The sequence below is a fragment of the Phodopus roborovskii genome, unplaced genomic scaffold (assembly GCF_943737965.1).
Source record: "Phodopus roborovskii unplaced genomic scaffold, PHOROB, whole genome shotgun sequence".
NCBI classification, from domain to species: Eukaryota; Metazoa; Chordata; class Mammalia; order Rodentia; family Cricetidae; genus Phodopus; species Phodopus roborovskii.
This window is the reverse complement of record NW_026125708.1, coordinates 596,750-612,134: the sequence shown is the minus strand read 5'-3', so window position 1 is coordinate 612,134 and position 15,385 is coordinate 596,750. Positions and strand designations below refer to the sequence as shown.

The 15,385-nt window shown below is 36.7% G+C and overlaps 1 protein-coding gene across 1 annotated transcript in view; it reads left to right on the top strand.

Moving 5' to 3' along the window:
- Positions 1–15,385, top strand: part of Ophn1 (oligophrenin 1) — a 333,577-nt gene that overhangs the window by 254,945 nt on the left and 63,247 nt on the right. Inside the window, exons 16-18 of the mRNA XM_051178493.1 lie at positions 5,722–5,806; positions 9,056–9,114; positions 9,818–9,923. Coding sequence (XP_051034450.1) covers positions 5,722–5,806; positions 9,056–9,114; positions 9,818–9,923 — 250 coding nt within the window. The remainder of the gene's footprint in view (positions 1–5,721; positions 5,807–9,055; positions 9,115–9,817; positions 9,924–15,385) is intronic.

Below are 15,385 nucleotides of genomic sequence, written 5' to 3'. Positions count from 1 at the left end.
TAGCCATAAAGCTTAATCAAATTGACTTTTAGCTGAGGGGTGGTAATTTGCCAACTCTGAACTTAAGGAGGAAATTTCAAAATATGGATAAATCTCAGAAGCATAATTTGAATAATGAAAGAGTTTCAGAAGGATTCATATATTATATTACCATTTGGGTAGCGTTTAAAGATCTAAAACAGATCTAAAACCAACAAAATAGTGTGTGTGTGTGTGTGTGTGTGTGTGTGTGTGTGTGTATGTGCAGTGCATCACATGAATCATAAATACTGAATTCCTGTACTACTGATAATGATTGTCTCTGAGTAGAAAGGAATTGGTGCCTAGACTGGATCAATTTAATTATAGTGGTTAACTTCTTTAACTTTGTGATTTAAGGTTTAAATCATTTAACAGAATGAACTAGCAGAAATAGATTATGAAGATATCATTAGCTGGCTGCTTTTTAAACATATTTTCTCTTTATAGTTTAAATATTTTATAGATTAATAGGATACTCATCATGACTCAAACAAAGCATGTCTGTAGAATGAATCTGACCCAGATGTCATCTTTATCACCTTGCTATTTTATGGAAGCAAACATTCTCTGTAATAGAAAACAAAGTGTCTTTATGTCAACAGGTTGGAATCTACTCCATGTGTATCTGGAGGCTATTAATGTTCAGGATGAGTGATATGGATTTTAACCAAGATGTAAGCTGGTTTTCATCAACCTTTATCTCTTTACTCCCCTTTGCAAAATCATTGCATAACTTCTTGACAATATATACACATTACATTTTCTTCTTTATGATCTTGTTTTCTATCATACTTATGTTAAGTTTTTTATTCCCCTTGTGGCTTCATATACAGACTCAGCTTGTTCTGATTAGATCTAATTATTTCATAATCCAATTGACCACTTCTATTCATCATGGAAGGCTGTTCTCAGATTTGCTGTTGGTTATCTCAGTACTAGGTTAGAAACCCTGGAAAGCATTATGCCTTTCTAATAAATAATACAATGTTCCTAATCATTGTCTGTCTTGTGCCAAGATCAAGGCTCTCATGCTTTTCTCTTGACCTTGAACCCAATTAGTTATGGTTATGAAATGATTTATATATTGAACCTCCAGTGGGTAGAGATTTTATTTACTATATATTCTTAGCTCCTTGAAGCAGTCCTTGGAACATAATAACTATTAATATGTGCAGAATAAATGTGTCAATAATGATGCTATTCTTTTCAGTGAACACAATTTTCCTGTGGCTTATAGGAGGATGTGAGACTAGTCTTAATGCAGAGAGGGACACTTTCAGAATTCTAAGTTAGTGATTAATTAACTTGGAGTTTCACCCTGGTTTTCTTCTTTCTTTAATTATAAAATGATTTTTTGATTTCCCAGTGTTTTCATTTTATTTTTTCATAAATCTGAAAACTTGAATGCTGGCCTGTGGTTTATTTTAATATTTGAAACATCTTTGTGTATCTGTGCAAACTGTCTTCATATTTAATTCCTATATATGTGTTTTTTTATTTCAGTTCTGATTTTAGCACATTACACTCAGTCACATTGCCTATGCTGTAACATGCTTAGTTGAATTTCCCAAAGATTAAAAAGAAATTGTATCTCTTCCTCAACAAGTCCCCCAAATATGTCTCTCATATAACTTGAAGGTCTCCAAATCTTCCTCCAGGTTTGGTAAATAGAGAAACTAACAAGACTTAGCATATAGTTATTCTCATGGCTATAATTGATTATAGTCAAAAGACAAACCAAAGTTATAAAAGAGGAAAGGTGTATATGGTAGAATCTAGTAGAACGAAAGCTTCTAGGAATCTTCTCCCAGTAGAATTACCCAAGATCCACTCAGTCCCTCTATTGTTAGTTTGATAGGAGCTGTACTGCTTCATTTGCATGGTGAGATAGCCAGAGACTAATTTGTTAAGATGTTTATTAAGGCTTCTGATGAAAGCCACTACTTCCCAGCACATTCTAATACTTCATTGCCTCAAAATCAAACATGGTTTCAGCATCCATTCTACTATACAAGAAATCCAGACACAGTGAGACATTTTATTAATTCAATGTTGGGGACCCTTTCAAATTTCAAGTTCCAAGGCTCCACCTTGCATGGAAGCCTCTCTTAGAGCAATGATGTCAAGCCTGCTTTGTTAACTCCTTCCTGATTACTACATTAATACAGTTATTTTGCCTAGCTGATTACCCCCATAGAATGAAGCAATACTAACACATTGCTTGTCTCTAGGACAAAACTTTGTAACTACATTGGGATTTTCATAACATAAAGTTTTACTAAGCAATTGTGTCATGTTGAAACTGTCCAGGATCATGTTCTCATGCTGTCAACATTCTATACCTGAAAATTATTGCTTACCTTCCAATAGCTACAGATAAAAGGTAATTCTTTTGCCAGCACTTTCCTTTCAGATAGACTCAGTGTGACTCTGGCAGTGGCTCATCTCTTACCCTTTCTGCTGGTGGCTATATCCTTATTTATTCATGTAGTCTTGCCTGTGGATAAGCCTTTGTTACATTTTCTATAGCTGAAGAAATTCAGTTTCATTTGGTATGTCTTTACAATCCCTCTACCCCCTAAGCATCTTCAGTTCTCTATCTTTATCACTGAACATGGCTGAAATCCTTGATCTGATGGGAATATTTCATTTAAAGCATATGCATTTGTATACAGGGTTTTATATGTGTTATAGATATTTTTAGGTATATAGGCAATAGTTTGATTCCTTATGATTTTTTGTGATACCCTTACTATCATGTTACCATTCTCCCTGCTGTATTTGTATTCTTCCTTTTAGACCCATTCCTTCCATATATCACTTGTACCCTGCTAGTCACCATTCTATTGCTCCTTCCCCTGTAACAGTATTTTTTTTTTACATTTTCTGATTTCTGTTATTACTCCAGATTATGAATACACTCATATCTGAAGATTTGGAGCTAGGAACCTCATACGTGGCATCTGTGTTTCTGAGTTTGGATTACATCACTCAATATGAACTATTCTAGTTCCGTCCATTTACCTACAAATATAATTTTTTCTTTACAGTTGCATAGCATCTGTAACATGTATGCATAGTCTTTTCATAATCTATTTTTAGTTGAAGGACATTGGTTATTTCATTTCTTAGCTATGAATGGAGCAGTAATGAATGTGGCTGAGCAAGTGTCTGTGGGGTAGAATGTGGAGTCGTTTGGCATATGCTGAGGAGTGGTGTAGTTGGAGCATATAGTAAGTTTATTTTTAGCTTTTTAAGGATTTTTACGCTGATTTTCATAGTGGATGGACCAGTTCACAATCCCACCAACGGTGAATGAGTGTTCCCCTTTCTCCCACATCCTCTCTCGCTTTTACTATCAGATGTGGTCTTTGCCATTATGACTGGGGGAAGATGAATGACATCTAGGCAAAGATTTGTTAAGCCCTGAGTGTTCTCTTCTTGAATATATAAACTGAGTCTCTTGAGAGATAGCTAGTAGCCAGACTGTATTCTTTCATTGGACTTTGCTATATTGAGATTTATTTTGCTGGAAGTTTAGTTTTATTTTTGTGGGTTATACATTTATAGATGTTTTTGATTTACAATGTCAGTTGAAAATTCTAGAAGTCTAAATCCTAATTCACTGAATATTGTCATTGAGTAGCATAGCACTTTGGCGTAAGGGTTGCATTGTGTAGTTATATTAACTGTTACTGGTCCTTCACAGTCATTTATTTTCAGCAGTCTCTCTCTCTCCCCATCTCTTTCTCTCACTCTCTCACTCCCTTCCTCTCTCTCTCTTTCTCTCTCTCTCTCTCTCTCTCTCGCCACACACATACACACACACACACAGATGTTTTCTGACGATCCTTCCTGCATTTGTGGTCTGGCATTGGTCATTATATTTGGGAAATTATTGGTATTTCAGGTTTTTTTTTCTGTTCTTTATCTCTTTTATTTTTCTATCCTGTTCCCTTCTTTTCCCCTTAGCACTGGGAATTGAAGTCAGGGAGTCACACATGCAAAAAAAAAAAAAAAAAAAAAAAAAAAAAAGCACCCTCCTACTGAGATGCATCCATCCTACTGAGATGCATCCAATAATCTCTCTTTTATCTTTCCTTTTTAATCTTTACTTTCATCATGGTGATTCTTATCACAGGTATAGTATAAATTTCATAGCTTTATATTCTCTTTTTTCACCTTTTAATAATTTTTGTTTTGTATTTCCATTTTAGAAGTCCCTATTGGCATTTCTTCAGACTCACTGATGTTTCTCCCAGCTGTGTTCAGGTCTTAAATGCTTTCTTCCTTCCTATTATAGTGTTTTGGTTTTTAGTATTTGTTTTTATGCTTCCTTAGATCTTTGTATCTACCTTCTGTTTTATCCATCTCTTCTTTTATGTTGCTCACTTTTGTGTATTATAGACCTTAACATTAATCACAGCTGTTTTAAAATACTGAATTTGTATTTCTAAAATCTTCATATCAAAGAGTAGTTTTTTTTTGTTTCTTCTGTATCTTTAAGCTATGTTTTCTGACTTTTTCTAAGATAACATGATGTAATAGATAAAAAATTATGGGTATAAAAATTATACCTTTAGTATGAAGCTTTATGTTTATCTCAGGTTACATTTGCATTTTTGACTGTCCTCTAGCTTTGGTTTGCCATGGACACTTAGTGAATTGTGCTGTTCCTTTAGGCAGAATGAGTACTGTTGGTTTGAAGAAGGCTTATTGATGTGGTGGTAAGGTGCCATATGTGTGTGTGTGGGATGTTCCATAATTCTTGTGATTCTTTGTCTACTGTACTTGTGGCCTGTGACCTTTCCCAGTACCTCTCAGTTTATTTTTGGTATTCCCTTTAAGAGACAGATTGGGTATAGAGTTGAATGTTTTCTTTAACTACTCATTTCATGTAGATTGTGGTAAAACTGTAGTAGTTGGAGTGCAGTAAAATAGTTCCTGTTAAGCTCTGGACATATGGTTACTTTTCTTCTACCTTTAGTAGAATCATGCATTCGTGAGGGGATTATTCTTAGATTTCTACTCAGGAAAATTGACAGCATACTCAAGGTAAAACCAGTAAGGGACCCAAACGTGTGGTGTTCCCTGATAGGGTTGGGCCATCCATTTTTGATTATTATTTTAAATTAAAATGACAGTCTTATTTTACATACCAAATCCCAGTTTCCTCTCTCTCCCGTCTTCCCAACTCCCATCCACTCTTCAGGAATGGGGAGCCATCAGAGTCTGTCACGAGCCACACATTTTTTTTTTAATTCTAAAACTCATACATATTGGGTCTTAGCATTTTTTTTCATTTACAGATTAAGTTTTTCTATGCCAGGAATGAGGGGTTTCCATGGTTTCCATGGAGCTTCTGCTAGAAAGTGCTGACTCTGCAGCCTCACAGTTCAGCTGCAGCAGTTTTCTTTTGATCTCACAATTTTGCTCATCTACAGTGTTGTTCAGTTTGTTCAGCATTTTCTTCTCACAGGGTGTCTAGAAGTGATCATTTCCAAAGTTCTTGTACCCCGAGCCAGAATACAAGATACATTTTTGAAAACCGAAAAGATTTCTTTTTGTAGTTTCGGTGTCTTGAAAATTTATTAGAGTAACCATCTAAGTAATATACTTCATTTTTTAAAAAAGAAGTTAACAGGTAAAATCTGTGGGAAGATTATTTTTTGTTTTTGTGTGTTTTTTTTTTTTTCTTAGATCCAAAATGCCCAGGAGATGTGGATTTTCATAATAGTGACTGGGACATTAAGACAATCACAAGCTCCTTAAAATTCTACCTCAGGTATGTTTTAATTCAACTTTGATTTGGCTTTTCATGATTGATGAAATTTGTCTAGGATGATTTCTGTTTAATAAGATGTTTTATGTTTGTCTCTGAGACAGGGACTTACTATGTAGCCCAGACTGGACTGGAACTTGATACAAAAATCATCCCTCAGCTTCCTGAATGCAAGAATTATAGGCATGGACCACCACCTCAAACTCTAGAAAAAATATCTTTAATATGAGGATTTAACATAGAAAGTATTTGTTACTAAAAAATATTTTTTTTTAAAAAAACAATACTATTCTTTCAAACCATGCTCTTGTGGATATAGTTCAGTGGTAGAGTTCTTGCCCCAAGGAGAGAAAGAGAAAGAAAATATGACTATACCATATTGTCCTGTTTTAACCCATATAAATGGAAATATAAAAGAAAACAAAAAGTTGGAGATAACGATGTGACAGCAGTAAGAAAAAAATATTAACTTACTAGCAAAATTTTGGGATACACAGTGCTGATAAAATTAGTGTCCTATTTACTGGCATCAGTATATGCCATAAACATTCAAACATAAAAGTATGTTTGAATATGTATACATAAACATATGAATATATATACATATACATATACATACACATACATACACACACATACACACACACATATATATGTATATATATATATATGTATGTATGTATGTATTTAGAGACAGAGTCTCACTTTGCAGGCTAGCCTGGAACTCTCTATGTAGATCAGGCTAGCCTCCAACTCACAGAAATCCACCTTCCTCTGCCTATGTACTACTGGGATTAAAGGTGTGTTCTACCACTCACAGCATCCCCTTCAGCTTTTCACTGCTATTCTTTATGTCATATAATATGCACTGTAGTTCCAAGTTCAAGTGTTTTCTTTTCCATTTTTGTTGTATTTTTTCAGTAAGATTGATATTTAAACTGTGCACTAGATCATTCTTCCAAACAGTTGGGTCATGATATTGATGTTGAATGACCTTCTGTTATTGCATCATCTTGATGTAATTTTAGTTTCTTATAACTATGAATGCTCTTTCAGAAGCATGCCTATTTTATTTTCCAAAGAAAGGAAATGCTATCGGAAGGCTTATCCTGGTATAGACACTATGCTAGTTGCTGTTATTGACACTTTCATTGATATTTTTTATCCCAGTACCCGTGTACCACAGGAAGTATAACACTCCTTTTTACAGATGGGGAAACTGAGGTTCTTGCTTCCCCAACAAAGTATTTTGTGGTTATAGCTGGTATTTTTTTTAACTTAAATCTCTGGATTAAAAGGGTACTTTTCCTGGATTGTCTCTTTTTAGGAGCCTTGGGCAACTTTGGAATGTGTGGATCGTTTAATAAGGAGAGAGCAATTTTAATATGAATCATTTTCAAAGACTTAGGATAATGAGAGTAGTCAGTGAGTAAGTGATTTACTTATCCTCCTTAAAAGGAGTCAGTATTCATAATGACATGTTTCAAAGGCTTTATTCAATTGAAATACTTTCTAGCTCAAGCCTAGTCAGCTGAAGAGAAGGTCAAGCCTAAAGCTATGAGTGGCCAACTCATCTAGTTAGAGTTGATCATCAGTGGGACTGTCATATGCCCTAGGCTGTCATCACTATTGATTTCTTTCAGTTTATTGTTTAAGAAGAGTTTTGACTCGTGCCTTAAGAAAGTATCAAGTTCATCATGTCAGGGAAGTGGTGGCCGTAAGAACATGAGGTCACACTTTATGTGTATAGTCAAGATGCAAAGCTTATTTATTTTTATTTTTGTTTATATAATGATTCATATCAGTGGCATAAATGGTAAGAAGCAAGCTCTGAAAGAGTCTGTGGATGGAATCCTTTCACTGGTTATGATCGTGATGGAGAAAGGAATCTGGTTTGGGCAAACAGACAAAGTTGGAATTTGTTGAGAATAAATGAATGTGCTAGACCCTGGAGCCATTTGGATTTGCCATGGAGAAATAATGTTTATTAAGAAATTAGATGTAGGACCCTTGTTGTGCCTTTCAGTGGCAGAAATGGAAATCATGATGCTGTGATGGTACTTAAAACCACAAGAACAGATGCTCCTCTGCTCTAAGATAGATGTCAGTGTTGAGAAACAGCAATACTGTGTTTTATGGCACACCCTTTTGTCCAATAGAGATACCACTGAAGCAGAATCAAGTCAAAATATGAAAATGAGTGTATTTCTTATAAAAAAGTATTTATTGTTCATCTCTGTTGAAAATGGAAAGATCTGACTGCAAGAACACACATGCTTATTTGTGTTAGTAAATATGGCTGCTGTTTGTAGAAAAATAAAGACACTGCCATGCAAATTCAGGTTAAATATGAGACAGGAACAACATGAAAATTTCCAAGCCTCTGTAGATATTTGAATTTTCCAGCAATCTAGTGTTGTAAAAGGTGAAAGGAGCCATGATAAATTCTCAGAGAAGAAGGTTCTGAAAAGTCACAGTGGTTAAGAGAAAAACCAAAATCAAGTGATTCAGCAAAATCTAAGGGATAAGTCTCGAGGAGGTTTGTTAACAACCCCAAATGACTCAAAGAAGTCAAGTAAGGTAAAGAATGACAGTTGTCTTTGTGTTCAGTATCAAGGCAGTCACTGGTGGTATTGGTAAGAACAACTTCCTTGGAGCAGTTGGAGCGAGTTAGATTTAAATGGATTAGAGGGTAAACCAGGGGATTCTGAGACTAAGAAATAGAAATGTTATGTATATTATTTTCTATAGAAACCTGGCTGGAAATGTGTACAACATCTCATCAAATGATCGTGTCTGTGCTCTTGCCTCTGTGGTTAGTGATTTCCCAAGGTTTAGTTCCATCCCAGATCTCGTCTCTTAGTTTCAGTCCTGCTCTACTTCATAGAATCAATGGGAGTTTCAAATACAACAGATACAAAAGCACTTTGGAAACTCTTTAGATCCCTCAACTTATAAGCACATGCTCACATTTACAGCCTCAACTTATAAGCACATGCTCACATTTAGAGTGGCTCTTTTTTAGAATTGGCAGGACTGTTTTCTTATTTCCTTTCACTTTGGGGAGCTAATTAAGACCTTGCTGAAAGTCCCAGCATATTTATTTGCAGATCTTTTAAACTTATACCCCACTGCTCAGCTGTGAGATGTGTGTAATCAGGGTAAGGTGTGGGGCCTTAGTACTCATAAAGGTGGGAGTCCATGCTCTGGTCTCTTCCTTCTCCAAAATGTGATCCTCTTCATTCGTTTCAGGAATCTTTCAGAGCCTGTCATGACTTATAAGCTTCACAAAGAACTCGTCTCTGCTGCCAGTAAGTATGCACACTACTAGTTAAATCGTGTTGTCCTGCTTTCCTACAGAAGTCTATGGTGAAAGGCTAGCAAACTGCTTTGAGGGGAGAATTCCCAAAATAAACTCAGATTTTGCCCACTACTAAGTGAGCATATTTTTGATTGCTAACTTTTCGAGGTAGATAACTTTGATAACCAGTGTTAGCTGTATGCTTTCAAGAAAATTGGCTGACTGGTGGCATGTGGTGTGAACTTCAGGGCTCTTTCGGTGATTGACTTTGGAAGGCAGCAACTTTAGTTGCAAAGGATTCTAACTGGAAGCTTTGCTTGGGGCTTTAGAGACAAGCTGCTGTGACTGCATTTTTGCTTGCCTCTGAGAATGTCTTGTCCACAAGCTTCCATTCCCAACTTTCCAATGTCTTCTTCCCTCTAGGCCTATATTTTGTTTCTTTTGCTTTTTAATCTCTCCTTGCCATTGTTGGTTTTGTTTCTATTTTTCTCATTTATTCAGTGTGTCTGGCCTTATTTATTTACTTACCTGCCTGTTTCCTCTCTTCATTTTTTTTTTACTCTTTCTCTCCCTCTCCTTTTCACTTCCCTCTCTCCCTCTCCCTGTGCTCAAGTGTGTGTGTGTGTGTGTGTGTGTGTGTGTGTGTGTGTGTGTGTGTTAGTGTGACTGTGTGACCTCAAAGCCAAACCATCTCTTTGTGTTCTCTCTGCCAGAATCTGACAACCTAGATTACCGTTTGGGGGCTATTCACTCCCTAGTATATAAGCTACCAGAAAAGAACCGGGAAATGCTGGAACTTCTAATCAGACACTTGGTAAAGTAAGTAACTGCTTGCGTTTCAGAAAGAGTTTCTGTTGAGGGTCTGGCACACATAGGAGGACTAAAGAAAAACTGACTCCCAACTCATTGAGCCCCATCCCCCAACATTTTTTGGGGGGCATCTGAATATTCTCTGAGTGAGGCCATATCCCTGTACATATCCTAGAGTCAACAGGCTCCTGGTTTGTTTTAGCTGAAAGGTAGCAGTAGGTTTGTATGCTATGCACCAGGACCAGACATATTCTTTACTGTCAGACAAACCTAGTTTGGGATCCGAGTTCTATAACTTCTTTAGCTGTCTAATTCTAAGTGAGCCTCACTGAGCCTCTATGTGTTCATCTCTATGATGAAAATACTGATGACTGTGAAATAGGAGTGTCGTGGATTAATATGAACATGGGAAATCATGTAACACATAGAGAGCTCTTAAGGAGTGCATTTTTTTTGCCAGGCACAATCTGTGTGTTTGTAATCCTAGCATTTGGGAGGAGAGTGTAGAAAGCCTCTCAGTCTGAGTCCCGACAAGACCATTATGTAGTAAGACCTTGACAAAGGAAAGAAAATAAAAGAATGGAAGTAAATAATGAGAGGAGAGGGGAAAGGAAGAGAGGGAAAGTAGGAGGGATGGAGGAAGAATGGAAGTTGTGTGGGAGAGAGTAATGGGCACAATGAGAGACACTAGGATCTGTTCAGCCTCCTGTCCTGGTGTAGTAGGAGGCAGGAGACTTAGAAGGGGTACACATGCTCCATGATGATGCATGATGGCAATATTTCAATATTGTGAGCAAAGATTAATTTGCTTGGATCAAAACAAAGACAGGAAGGCTACAGTTCAGAAGTTATAAAACACGGAGTGCTTATTTCAGTTCTGTTGCTAGCTCATTTGATTGGTCTGCTTGGTCTCTAGGCCTCTCCTGGTATTTTACACAGTAATTGGTAATTAAGCTTAAAATTATAATGTATCCTAAACATATATTTAGCAAATAAGCCTATCTACACACTCCCAATATCCATCCTGCTACATTCAACCTTATCTGGAGAGGATCTAACACCTAAATTTGAGGCTGTTAGTGATGGTGAGATCTCAGACTAAGGACCATTTTGGCTGATCCTGTGATATGTATTGAACACTCTGCCTGTCTGGACCTCAGGTGTTCCCGTGATGTGAGATATCTCCCAAAGTCTCATCCAGCTTGTACCGTCTTAAGATTTTTTTACACGTATACAGTAAGTGGATATTAAAGATACTGATATAGATAATAAGCATGGATAGCTCCAGCTAATAAAGAGTATTAAGAGACTTGTTCTCTCCAAAATGTACTTTGATGTAATCTTAGTGAAAATAAAAAAAATCAACAAAGAAATTATTTGCACATTAACTTGAAGTTGCTCTAGGGAAAGTAACTTGGAGTTCAATTTCTAGGTCTAACTCTAATTTGTTATGTGATCCAAACAAAGTCCTTCCACTCCTTGGTCCTCAGTTTGTTAATGCAGAACTTGTTCATCTATAGCTGGAAGGAGCTGAATCAGCTATGATACAAGGCATTCTTTCAACTGTAACCTGAAAATCTAATGTGTAACAAGAGCCCAAGAACTCATGATATCGTTCCTTCTGGTAGTGAGTGATGGGGTACCTGCCTCCATCTTCCCATCTACCTGGTTTACTTCACTGTTCCTGCTCTTCAAAATGTTTGAAACAAACAAACAAAAGGGATACATATAGTTGTATCTCAAAAATAGAAAAACTTAAATGTATGGAAATTAATACTCAATCTCACCATAATAATAAAATACAGATTACACTTCTACTGAGCTCACATTCATTGACAAATTACAATTCACATTTTCTATCAATGAGATTATGGAAAACAGGCACTCTGATTAATTATGGTATTAGTTTAGTATGTTCCTAGAGAATGGGGATTCAGAACAAGTTAGCACATGTGCATATTAATTTTCATTTTAGTCTACCAGTCACACTTTTTGGCGTCTACATCTCCACAAACACAAAGCAGTGTTGGTCAGTGTAGCATAATTTAATAATAAAAACTGGACATAGTACTTGTTCTACAACAAGGACTTGATGAGTGAATGAGGGTATGTAGTATTGTGTACTCATAAAAACCAAAAGAATAAGGACTTTGTCTATGCAGGATTTTTTTCTCCGTAGTATACATTATACATGTTAGGTTATAAAACAAGCAGCAAAAACAATAAAAGACCTAAGACATAAATCAGGGTGTATAATATTCTAGAGAATTTCTTTTTTCTAATAGAAGAGGGAAATTAAAAATGTAAGAAATCATACACTTGTTTAAATGTTAGTCAAAAGAAGCACAAAGTGATTTACAAAATACCTAATGATTCCAAAAGTTAAATATAGGGTTCTGCATGATCTTGGAATTCTATTTCCTCACTATATACCCAAGTTAAGTAAAAACAGATGTCCATACAAAATCTTACACATAGATATTTATAACAGCTTTATCCATAATTATTCAATGGTGTAAAAAGTCTATCATGTGTCACTATATAAGTTGATAGACAAAATATTGCATAATAATAATGAGTTGTTGATACTGGGTGTGGTCATTATTTATTGAGTGATGAAAGTTTCTCCAGTTAGACATTGGAACAGTTATACTGCTGTATGAATATACTAAAAGTCATTGAATAATACTCTTTAAAATGGGGAACTTTATGGCAGATATACCTCAAGAAATTTATGAGAATGGCTACACATGGGGGCAGTTATTAATGACATGGAGGGGACAAGGACAAGAGTTAGATTCCTTTAAGTCACCTTCTGATGTAGTTTCAACTTCCAGTCAATGCTAATTTGTATAAATTCAAAAATCTAAAACAAAACAAATCTTAAGAATCACAAAACAGAACACTGAAAAAGCAGATATTAGAAACACATAGAGTAAACAACTGAGCTGCCAGCACATGCCTCTGACTCATCCTTAATGAAACAGCCTTGGAAAACAAGAAGAGCTACAAAGAAATTTTAAGCATCATCTGGTTGGTTTATTAGTAGTCATATGAATATGATCTAAAATACACACACATTTTACAAGGAAGAAACAAATATGTATGTGCATACATATTTGCATGTGTTTTTATACTAATTTAACAGAAGCTAAAGTTCATGGTGTAAGAAAAAGAATGTCTATGAATTCATTATACAAAGTAAAACAAAAATATCCTTTCCAGACTTGAAATGATTTCCCCCTCCCCCCAATATGTGAGTATATCTAGTGCTCAGTTCCTTGTTTCTACATACTATTCCCTTTTCACAGGAACAGAGCATCTTAGAAAAGTAGCCATTCCAGATCTAGGGTTTGTAAACACAGGGTGAACCTTGAGTAAATTCTACCACAAAGAAAGGGATTTATTTGATAGAGATGACTCCAATGACATTTGGGAAACTTGAACATGATTATTTGTTAATAGCACATTGAAGAATGAAAAGCTATTTTAGAAGAACAGCAGCTAATGAATGTGGGGATGATAGCAAAATCATTACCTTATATTTGAACTGCCTTGTTTTGATCAAGCACTGATCAAAGAGTGCTTGGCATTCTTTTTTTTTTTTTTTTTCAGTATTATTTACATTTGAAACAAGGTTGTTTTACATGTCAATCCCAGTTCCCTCAAACTCCCACCCTACCCTATCACCACCACCAAACCCCAGCCCATCCTATTTCTGCTCCCCAGGGAGAGTGAGATTTTCCTTGGGGAGTCTCCAAAGTCTGTTATATCATTTAGTGGAGGGTCTAGGATGAGAAAGTATCCCTCTATGTGGGATGGGCTCCCAAAGTTCATTTGTACACTAGGGATTAATACTGATCCACTACCAGAGGCTCCATAGACTGCCCAGTCCTCCTAACTGAGAATCATGTTCAGGGGGGTCTGGGTCGGTCCTATGTTGGTATCCTAGCTTTCAGACTGGGGTGCCTGAGTTTCCCCTTGTTCAGGTCAGCTGATTCTGTGGGTTTCCTCAGCCTGGTCTTGACCACTTTGCTCATCACTCCTCCCTCTGTAACTTGATTCCAGGAGTTCAGCTAATGTTTAGCTGTGGGTGCCTGCTCCTGCTTCCCTCTACTACTAGATGAAGGCTCTAGGATGGCATATAAGGTGGTTGTCAATCTCATTATTTTGGAAGGGCATTAAAGGCAGCCTCTCCACTATTATTTAGATTGTTAGGTGGGTTCATCCTTGTAGATCTCTGGGCATTTCCCTAGTGCCAGATTTCTCCTTAAATCTACAATGGCTCCCTCTATTGTAGTATCTCTTTTCTTGCTTTTCTCTATTCTGTCTCTGTGTAAACTTCCTGTTCCCTCATGCCCACCTCTCCTCTCCTCTTGTCCCCTTCTCTTTCTCCTAACTGCCTCTCTCCTCCCTCTTTGGTCCCAATTTGCTCAGGAGATCGGGTCCCTTTTTACTCTCTGGGGGACCATGCATGACTCTCTTAGTCTCCTCCATGTTTCCTTACTTTTCTGGCAGTGTGGATTGTAGGCTGGTAAATTTGTGATTCATGTCTAAAATCCATATATCAGTGTGTACATACCACATTTGTCTTTTTGTGACTAGTTTACCTCACTCAGGATGGTTTCTTCTAGTTCCATACATTTGCCTTGGATTTCAAGATTCCATTGTTATTTTCAGCTGAGTAGTGCTCCATTGTGTAAATGTACCAAATTTTCTCCATCCATTCTTCAGTTGAGGAGCATTTAGGTTGCTTCCAAATTCTGGCTATTACAAATCATGCTGCTCTGAACATATATGAGCAGATGTCCTTGTTGTATGAATGCATATCTTTTGGGTATATGCCTAAGAGTGGAATTACTGGATCTTGAAGTAGACTGATCCCATTTTCCTGAGCAACCACCATACTGATCTCCAAAGTGGCTGTACGAGTTTGCACTCCCACCAGCAGTGGAGGAGTGTGCCCCTTTCTCCACATACACACCAGCATATACTTGTCTTTGGTGTTTTTGATTTTAGCCATTCTGGCAGGAGTATGATGGTATCTCCAAGTTATTTTGATTTGCATTTCCCTGATAGCTATGGATGCTGAGCACTTTCTTGTTTTTCAGCCATTGTAGATTCCTCCATTCAGAACTCTATTTAGTTCTGTACCCCACTTTTTAATTGGATTATTTGGTGTTTTGGTAACTAGTTTCTTGAATTCGTTGTATATTTTGGAAATCAGCCCTCTGACAGATGTGGGGTTGGTGAAGATCTTTTCCCATTCTGTGGGCTGCCATTTCTGTCTTGTTGACTGTGTCCTTTGCCTTACAGAAGCTTCTCAGTTTGAGGAGGTCCCATTTATTAACTGTTGATCTCAGTGTCTGTGCTCCTAGTGTTATGTTCAGCAAAAGTCTCCTGTGCCAATTAGTTCAAGGATACCTCCCATTTTCTCTACTTGGAGGTTCAGTGTGGCTAGATTTATGTTG